The following is a 10,574-nucleotide window of genomic DNA, read 5'->3' as shown; positions in this document are numbered from 1 at the left end:
AGCGATAACCCCGTCATTATCATACTTTCATAATTCCATTTAATAATTCAGCTTAGCCGCGGCAGCAGCTGGATGTTGAGGAATAATTGAAGTCTGCCGGTGAAAAATCGGAGGCTGAATGATGAGGAATCACTGCGCTAATGATGTAAAGGTTCATTATGAGGAATCGTTCAGAGTCACAAACGCTCCGAGGAAAAAGAACCCAGAGAGCAAAACCCTGGTTTAAGAAAAGTGTCGGGATTTAGACCTCAGAATGTACAGCGTGAGACTCAACACAAAACAAAGACGAACTGGGGAAAACGTATGGAGACCGGTGAGACCAAACATTCAAACTGCCTTCTTTTTATGCTCTCAGCTGATTCCTGAAGCTGCCAGCAGCTGCAGCTTCGATCTCAAGGGCTCTTCATGTTTGTCATTCCATGAACTCGCTCCGTCTTTGGTCAAAGAGCTTTCATTGTGTTTGCTCTGTCATCTCGCTCTGAGCTGCAGAGTCGCCTTAAACTCGAGCATTTAGTCGGCTTGGAAGATTTGAAAAGAAAGTTAAAGGATCACTAAACGACTGTGTGCTCATGTTTCTCTGCTGAACGCTTCTGATTGGTTGATTGATGTCATGTTTGTCTGATACTTTAAGGCTGCTGTGTCAGCGAGCACTCTCTTGAAACAGAGATCTTCTGTCTTAAAGGCACAGTGTGTAAATTCCGCCACCAGGGGGCTCTCAATCAAAACAATAACAAAAGATGACGTCGAGGCTAACATTGTTTGTAGGACTATTATGATCAGGAGAGGACAGGAAATCTTCAAATGGTACGTCAGCGAAGACACTAAAAATGTTTTTGTCGGTGGTCTGACAGATGCATAGATTGTGGCTGCTGTGGGGGTCGGATCTTGAAATGGTTTTCATGGTCAGAATCAAACGTATCGTAGCATTCTTGCAAAATATGGAGCACACACGCTCGAACCCTCAGGTGAGGGTCAGATATGTAACAGGCTATAGATACTGAGCAAGTTTGCATACTTCCATGATTTGTGTGGCATCAATTTATTTCTACTCAGCTCTTTGTATTGACTCCATATTTTATCATGGGGAACAATCTTTGCTTTTGGTCCAGTCCAAAATCAGCTCCTCTCATCACAAGTCAGACAAAGAAATGACTTCTATAAGAACAGTTTTTCCTCTCCAATCCTGAGCCTTCCTCTCTGCTGTAGGGCGATCTGACAGCTCAATCTACCACGCTGAAGTAAGAACACCAAGGTGCTCGTATACATTTACCTCGGCTGGGGCTGATCTGCATTTTGTTTAAACAGGGACCACCAAGACACTAACTAAAAAGTCAGGGAGTTTTCAAGTTTCAGGGAGTCAGTCCCACAGCTCCTGAGACATGTGGCCATGTGTGTAAACGAGCACATACACATTTACTCCCCGTGTGTTTCCAACGTTGCAGTTAGCGACAGCCTAGAAGAGTTCCTACCTGTAAGATGTGGCTGCCCAGGTGAGGCTCGAAGATGTCGGAGGCGACGACGCCGGGATTCCTCCTTCGCTGGGCACCGATAGCTAAACACACACACGCACACACACAGAGACACACATGCACACGCACACACAAGGAGAGAGAGAGCACAGGACAGGACAGAAGAAGACCGGTGAGACTCGGACACATTGATACGAGCAAAGCTCTCTTACACACACACACACACACACACACACACACACACACACACACACACACACACATTTATACAGCCTAGCTTGACAAACACACATGGCACAGGACAAGAGGAACCAGTGAGGTCAGCTCTGCAGAACAGTCTGGAACAGTTTGACATGTTAGCTAAGTCTTGTTAGCTTAAAGAAACATGCAGCCCTGCAGCAGGTACACAAACACAGGTCGATCATAGGAAAAGGTTCTGATCATGCATAAATATAATAACACTTTGTCAGATGGTTCAGGAGAGTCTATTTCTAAAAAACAGTGTGTTTGATTCTCCTATTTTTAGGACCCATTGGTCCAAACCACACACACAAGATCGAAGGTATCGAAAAGGTTTTTTTATTTATCATCCGTCATCGTTAAGGCCGAGTCCACATGTAGGAGGTTATCGTTTTCCTCCTCCTTTTAATAAAATAAAGCCGTCCACACACGCTTTACAAAACATCTTTGTCCACATGAAAACACAAAAACACACTGTCACGGCTGTCATTAGCACGCCAAGTCAACAACGATGTTCTCCCCGTTCCTCTGCAATGACTGTTTCATTTTCAAAGCTGTCGCACCAACCCGAAGTCCGACTGGGTCTCGGCTTAAACGGCAGACGATGGCGTTGGGTTTGTGTTGTCCGAGTGTTGTTTGAAGCAGCAGTGACCTCGGTCGTCCAATCAGGCGTCTCTGCTTGTCAACATAGTGGGAGAGTAACTGTGCGTGTGTGTGTGTGTGTGTGTGTGTGTGTGTGAGCATGCAAAAAGTCCAGTTAGCATCGTTAGCACCAGCGCTAGTTTGGCTACGTCTGCCATCGCACTAATCTCATGTAAACTAAACTCGCACGATGACGTCGACACAGAAACACCTTAAAAGGAGTTTCTGAAAATCTTCACCCTGGAAGGAGTTTTACTAAGGGAGAGACCTGAATCGAGGAAAGGCCAAGACGCAAAGAAAAAGCCACGTTTTTAAAAATACCTGCCTACGCTTGGACGAGGGCTGAGACAAGCCACAAACGTCTCTAAAGCCGAAATGAAAGAGTGAAGAGATGTTAAAGGAGAGCCTGAAGATACACCGGCAGGTCCAATGGAAAGGACAACAATAACGGTAATTTCCAACCTCTCATTTATTCCTCATTTCTTTTTTGTTTCTTGTTATCCTTTTTTTATTATCCTCGTCTTTTTTATCATCTCAGCAGAGACGCAGAGGAGAGAGAAAAGGAGAAAGAGAGGAATGGTTTATAGCTTTCTAAAAAATTCTCCCCGAGGGCGAAAACTGTCTAAAGAGAAAAACAGAAAGTACAGCAGCCACAGAGAACGAGAGATCTGCCCTCAGGTTAAACTCTCTCTCTCTCCCTCCATCTCTCTCTCTCTCGTTCCCAAAGAGAGACAACAGGGAAGACAGAGCCAGAAAGAGAGAGAGAGAGAGAGAGGCGGGAAGAGAATTATAATCTCCAAAAGCTAATCATCAGGAATCAATCACAAGCTCCACCTCTACTTTATTAAACAATAACGTCTCAGAGACACTAGGCCTGGGCGATATGACAAAAAATTTTATGACAATATAAAATTTCATACCAGTCGTTATCGATAATTATCATGATAATTGTCGATCATTATTTCTTTCAAATTTAAAAGCTGATTTTTGCTCCTGAGTGAAAGTTGAAGAAACCAGATGGTTTATTATGTTTTAAATATTCTTTATTGTAAGAACATGACAAATTATAATTAAACTGAAACATTTCAGCGTCATAATGAGCTTATGCACAGTTTGCTGCTGCGGAGTCACACTTACTGGCCCGCTGCTTACTGAGGGTCAACACCATAGACTGTTTATATTATTTACAATTATTATTCACATACTCTGTTTTTTGTCGGACTGTAAATAGACTACATGTCTCTAAACTCCGGATGTTGAGCGGCCTCTCTTGTCGTCTTGTTGACGGCGTTTTCTCCTGCTTTGAGCCGGTAGGATCAGCGTTTCCTTCAATGCCGCGATCGCTAATTTCAGCTGTGTTTTCATTCTGCTCCAAGCGTCTGTAAGCCCGCCTGCCCATATCCCTGCGACATGATTGGCTGTTCGTCATCCTTTTCTTCTTCTCTTTAATATCGGGTGCCATCTAGCGCCCCCCGTTTCTCAGTGGTTGAATGGTGTAATAACAGGTTGAAATATATCAAACTTTTCTTGAACATTTTTAATATTTATATTGACCAAAATTATATTGCAATAATTACCGTTATCGTTTTATCGCCCAGGTCTAAGAGACACATACAGAGAGTAAAGCAGTGTGTTTAAAACAGAACAGTCTTTGTTTAATGTCCCCGTCCTTAAACACCGCCCAACACCCAGCCACCGTCAACGGACTGTCTCGTCCCTCAACCACCGCCTGACGCCCAGCCTCCACCGTCATCAGAGCGACTGTGTGTTCAGATGTTCACCTCTTCAGATCTGTCAGCAACTTAAACATGAGCTGAGTCATCACATCACCTGGAGGAGCGCTCGTTCATCAGCTTCTGGTGAGTCTCAGTTTAACTGTCAATAGTAAGTTACACGGAGGCTTTATTCAGGATTACAGCGTGCCATGATAGCAGGCGATGCAATCGAGCATCAGGGAAAACTTGATTCCATTGTTTTCTACTGGAGTGTCTTAACAGCCTGTGAGAGATGTGGGGCGTTTCCAGACAGTCAGACAGTTTCAGATAATGAGACAGTCTGAGAGAGTGAGACGGTTTCAGACGGTCTGAGAGAGTGAGACAGTTTCAGACGGTCTGAGAGAATGAGACGATTTCAGACGGTCTGAGAGAGTGAGACGGTTTCAGACGGTCTGAGAGAGTGAGGCGGTTTCAGACGGTCTGAGAGAGTGAGACGGTTTCAGACGGTCTGAGAGATTGAGACAGTTTCAGAGAGTGAGAAGGTCTGAGAGAGTGAGACGGTTTCAGACGGTGAGACAGTCTGAGAGAGTGAGACAGTTCCTGACGGTCTGAGAGAGTGAGACAGTTCCTGACGGTCTGAGAGAGTGAGACAGTTCCTGACGGTTTCAGACAGTGAGACAGTTTCAGACGGTTTAAACAGAGGGGGCATTAACTCTCGCTCAAAGAGAGATTTTTCTGCCCTCAGGTAATTTTCTCCTCTCTACACAACCTCGGTCCTCGTCTCCCAGCAGACCTCATTACTCCCAATTTAAACACACACACCCCTCCTGCAGCTTTTTCTCTTTCTGCGGGCTAATGTGGCTGAATTAGGCTCAATTAATGATGTTATGAAACGCCCTTGTGAATGAGAGACTTTTAAAAAAAAGAGGGGGAGAGGAGAGCAAAGACAAAGGAGGAGGGGGTGATGGAGGAGTGAGGGACTCGTGGGAACATCGTATTTAATCGTTGAAATATAAACGCTGTGCTTTCAATCCAAAAACACAAAGTTGGTGGTGTGTTTCCTCCAGCCAATCACAGCGCAACAGCTGAGTTTGAGAGTCACCGTCTGGAACCGTCTCACTGTCTTGCATCGCCTGCTGTCATGACCAGTGTTGGGAATAATGCTTTACAGTATTTGTAACTTTTCACTTATTGTAAAACAGCTGACAACAATCAGGCGAGGTTACGCTGACGTCAGCACTGAAGCATTCTGGGAGAAAGAACGTTGCATGCTGTAAACAAAACTAAACTAAACAGCAACATTATTTTCCCCTGCTCGAGTTAAACGACGAGAATATAGCCGGGAGCCGTCGTCTATGTGCAGGAAGGAAAACTGTAACTTTCAGGGATTTACTTAATCTGAAGTCTGCAGCTCGGTCTGTGTTGGTGATGTGACCCTCACCCTGCAGGTCATAGTCACCTCTTAAGACTCCCTGAGGACGAGGAGGAGGAAGAGGAGGAGGAGGATGAACTCATGGTGGACAAAAAATAACAATGATAACCTCCTCCCACTCTTCCTCTTCCTCCTAAGTTTGGCCTCACTCTCTCTCCATAGAAAACAAGTGTGTGTGTGTGTGTGTGTGTGTGTGTGTGTGTGTGTGTGTGTGTGTGTGTGTGTGTGTGTGTGTGTGTGTGTGTGTGTGTGTGTATGCTGCTGCTGTTGTTGTTTGTCTGCAGTGACAGCCCTGAACCCGCTGCACACACACACAAACACACACATGTACACACACTCCTGGGAGCTGTGGTTACAAACATGAAACTGCACCTGCTGGACGAGTCTAAATCACATCAACTCTCTCTCTCTCTCTCTCTCTCTCTCTCTCTCTCTCTCTCTCGCCCTAACACAGACATACACACTCTTTCTGTTTTAGTGACGGAGAAATACAGATTTCCTTTTATAAAGTGCATCTGAAACTACACATGCAATACAATCATAGAAGGTAGAAAAGACCAAGTGTGAGGGAGGGAGGGAGGAAGGAAAGGGACCAGGAGGGTGCAGAGAAGGAGACAAGGAAAGGAAAGGAGTAGAGGAAGTAAAGAATGATGGAGGCAATGAGAAGAGACCAACAAATCTGGGATCGCCGTGTGTGTGTGTGTGTGTGTGTGTGTGTGTGTGTGTGTGTGTGTGTCCAAAAGAGAGAGAGAAAGAGAAAAGAGATCAAGAGTGTATCCATTAAAGAAGAAAAAGCGTTTGTGTGAGTGAGAGAGAGAGAGAGAGAGAGAGAGAGAGAGAGGAGTGGGGTCTGTACTGTTACACAAATTGCCAATTCAATTAGCAGTAGGTGTAAGAACACTAGAGAGAGAGAGAGAGAGAGAGAGAGAGAGGGAGGAGGGGAGGAGGGGAGCCATTTTGGCAAAATGTCAGAGCCAATTTATCAAGATCTAACAAAAGACTTTAGGGATGAAGAGAGAAGAGGAAGGGGGGGTGAAGTGAGGGAGGGAGGAGAAACAGAGGGACGGAAACATCGACAGCTTGAGGAGACGAAAGGTAAAAATAAACGATGTAAAGAGACTTAATGAAAGTGAAAGTTGGACAGACTTTAAGAAACATTCTGGTGCATTCAAACAGCAGATAAATGTGCTTTTTGCATTTTTTTCTGATGTGTTCATGACTTTGAAAACTGGAATTGCTTCAGCAGATTGCTTCGACCTGCAGGACTGATTGTCTGCGATGTCGTTGTTGGGGACAGATTGTTTTTTTTCTGTGACCCTACAGAGACCCTCCTGTTGTTAAAGAGTGGGAGCCATTTTTAAAACAACAAACAGCTGTTAAGAGTGCATTCTTTGAGCCACCAAACACTGATTTTACCTCGGAGAAAAAGAGAGGTGTTTGTCTACCGCTGCAGTGATTCTTTAGTTTGAGCTCTCATTTATAAATGGGCCGGACTCCTCCATGTTCAGTCTCCCCACGTGCCGTTTAAAATCAATATGTGTCGTATTTTTCAATCAAGCGAGATCATGATGAGCGGTAAGCCTACGTCAAACATCACCACGAGACAAAGCCCACGGTTACTTCTGATCTTAGCGCACAAAAGAGGACACAATCACTGATCCACAAAGTGCCAACAATGTTCCCTTAGACCCCGTGTCCACCTGCCGTTTTTGTCTGAGCGCCAGTGTCTTTTTTCACTCTTTTTCAATGAGTAGAGAGCGTTTGCATCATCAGGCTACTGCCCGGAGAGGAAGCGCAGCGCCCAGCGTCCTCCTAAATTTTTTGTGCGCCCACTCCGAGCGCTCAAATTGAAAATCTTTTCAGAAAGGCGCTGTTGACGTCACCGGTGCTCTTTTCCAAATGTACGAAATTCCCCGTAGTTTTGCCTCCTACAGATCGTGTCTTGAACCCACATCCTCCTCGCTCCGTGTCTGATCGGGATAATAAACCATCTGAAATATAAAACATGCAGTAACAAGTAACAGAGCAGTGTCGCTCATACAGCGGCCGTTGTTAACAGACCGTTGTCATGGAGACAGGACGGACGTGCAGCGCTTTTACTGACATAAGAGACGACTGACCAAGTGCGAGCTCAGATCAGGAATGTGATCAGGTCGAGATGTAGCTCAGTGCTCTCACTAAACGAGAGAAAGTGCGACAGGAGAAGAAGAGAGAGAGAAGCAGACGTTAAAGATGTTAGACGTCGAGACGAGAGGTAAAATCACTGTTTTTGTCCTTGACCTTTGTAAAACACAGGCTGTGACTGATACTTTAACCAGGATTAACGGTAGAACACCCAACAGGAACATGTTTCACTCTTTTAGACAGAATGATGGACGACAGGAAGTGATGTCACCAGATGTCTTCACTCCATTAGAGACACAGGAGGAGGAATACAAGATGGAAAAGAAAGAGGTGAAGAAGAATGGAGAGGTGAACAGGAGAGAAGAAAGAACAGAAGAAAGGAAAAAGGCTGAATGTTGTACACACACACACACACACACACAAGTGTACACACACACACACACACACACAAGTGTACACACACGCACACACACACAGGTGTACACACACACACACACAAGTGTACACACACGCACACACACACAGGTGTACACACACACACACACAGGTGTACACACACGCACACACACAGGTGTACACACACACACACTCTCTCACACACAGGTGTAGACACACACACACAAAAAAAACACACACACACACACACACACACACACACACACACACACACACACACACACACTCTCACAGGACTGTTTAAAAAGTCATCAGTAGTGGAGACATTTGTTTGAATTAGAATCATTTGAAAAGGCGTCTTTCAACCACGTTAACTTTTCATGATCAGCTCTGCTTAATAATCCATGTTTCCTCTGATGTTCCTTCATCAAACTTTAACCGTCCGACTCGCCCTCTGCAGAGCACCTTCTCTCTCTCTCTCTCACACACACACACACACACACACACACACACACACACACACACTCACCCGTGCACATATCGACGCTCTTAAATTGTGGCTCTTAAGAAAATTCAATAAATAAATCAAACAATGAATATATCATTATCATCTTATGTTAGATGTTTTTAAGAAGGACGTGGTGAGGTTCGCCTGGCCCGACGTGGCCTCAAGAGGAACCTACAGCCGACGGCCAACCACCAGGTACATCCTGTGAATGTGTGAGAGGAAATAACTCTCCATGCCAGCAGGCGGCGGTAGTCCGTTGTTATGATACGAGAAGACCATTTTCACACCGCTGTCGCTCACCACTCGTATTATAGGTAGTCTACTAATGGAGAATAATGTCTGATAAAAAGTTGAAAATGGCGCTGGCGTTGTCAGTCCTGGTGGTGGAAAAAGAAAAGAAGAGGCGGAGACGACAAATAAGGAGAAACCGCACTAATGGGTGAAAGCATGGATACTACAGCGACATGCTCAAGGGGGTTTACTGAACCTGTGTTGAGAGCTGGAGAGAAATGAAACCTCCCAACAGCCAATCAGAGAGATTCCTCTCACCGACCGACGATTCAACAAGTCGTATTGGCCAAAAAAAGACGATCTCCTTGGTGTGTCAGGGCTTTAGGGGCTCATCATTACCACTCTGTTTAACAGAAAAGATCTTTGGTTGGTCGATATTAAAATGAAACAGTGCGGGATGAAGTAGCAGGAAGAATGAGAGGACAGCGAGCAGCTCTCTCTCTCTCTCTCTCTCTCTCTGTTACACGTAACAAAGTTTACAGCTCGTCACATAAACGAGAGCCAGTCAGCCTAACGGAGACTCTCTCCTCCTGAAATTAGATGTTTGGGCCGATTAACTCTGGCACAGTCGCTCCACTAAACCTGCATTATTCCAGGGTTTAAACTCCTTTAGAGGGACTCTTTTTTTTTTTTTTTTACTGCTCGGCACTCAGATGTTTTACAGCGAAGCAGTCTGAGAACAAGAGGAGGCCGTTTAAAATACACGTTAAGGTACATAGAAGTTTAGGTCTTATTGGCGTTTGACCGTTTTTTCATGCTGATATACGACATGATCTTATCAACATTTTCATGTTTGCATTAAACTCCCAGCAGCTCACAAACTGCCCCGTTCTCCATCGCCTCTCTTACACATGACCTTTGACCCTTTTTGGATGATGAAATGTTCTCTTCTGTCTTATAACCATGACATGATTGTGGTAATCAGGTTATCAGAGGCGGGGAAAACCTAACCATTGGCTAATCAATGTGAGTAACAGATAGTACACTCATGTTAAAACAGGAAGTTAAAGACACAGTGTATCATTTCCACCACTAGGGGGATCCCAATCAAAACAAAAACAAAGAATGACGTCGAGGCTGGCTGCGAATCATGGGAGTGATTCTCTCTCTTCTACTCCCCGCTCACCCTCGATGTAAACAAACCGTGTCATGGTGACCGGGTGAAACCGACCTAAGGGACGAGAATATGTTTAGTGGCGAGCTAATGTATCCGAGTTTACTTTACATGACGTACTTTATCACAGCATCACATACAGCAACAGTGCGTCAGCTTTCAGCAGCACCTCACGTTTCCTGATTCAGCGGTCTCTGACGTAACATCCGGTGTTTCCACGGCAAAGATAAACATGTCGGCTCTATCATGGCAGCAGCATTTTAGAAACGACAGAAACGAGCGTCCCAGCGGGAGACGGTCAGTGTTGGATGTAAACTGAAATACTCGGCTTTCCTTTTGTTTTGTTTTAGAGACTTCACATGTGATAAAAAGTTTTTAAAAACAATCGTAGTAAATCAAACGACATGACGAACATCGAATACACATTTATCTCTGAAGCATGACGTTCAGGGATTTAAGCTTTCTGCATGTTTATTAAGATGAAGCAGTGTAACTAATCGCTTGTTTCATGAATAATAAATCAATCAGAAAACTGTGAATAATGCAGTCACAACTATCCTAAAAAAAGAGATGGTCAGGGACGCTGGATAAGATTTCTGCAAAAAGGAGGTTTGCCATTGGTCAATTCTTCCCTGGGCGACCT

The 10,574-nt window shown here is 44.7% G+C and overlaps 1 protein-coding gene across 3 annotated transcripts in view; it reads right to left on the bottom strand.

The window, feature by feature from the left end:
• The window catches only part of LOC132992995 (neuronal PAS domain-containing protein 3), a 241,719-nt gene that overhangs the window by 98,971 nt on the left and 132,174 nt on the right, over nucleotides 1-10,574 (bottom strand). For all 3 annotated transcript variants that reach the window (XM_061062620.1, XM_061062621.1, XM_061062622.1), the window contains one exon: nucleotides 1,470-1,552. In XM_061062620.1, the coding sequence (XP_060918603.1) occupies nucleotides 1,470-1,552 (83 nt within the window). The remainder of the gene's footprint in view (nucleotides 1-1,469; nucleotides 1,553-10,574) is intronic.

This window comes from Labrus mixtus, chromosome 18, assembly GCF_963584025.1.
Source record: "Labrus mixtus chromosome 18, fLabMix1.1, whole genome shotgun sequence".
Lineage (NCBI taxonomy): Eukaryota > Metazoa > Chordata > Actinopteri > Labriformes > Labridae > Labrus > Labrus mixtus.
Note: the sequence above shows the minus strand (reverse complement) of the source record. Positions and strands in the feature narration are given on the sequence as shown.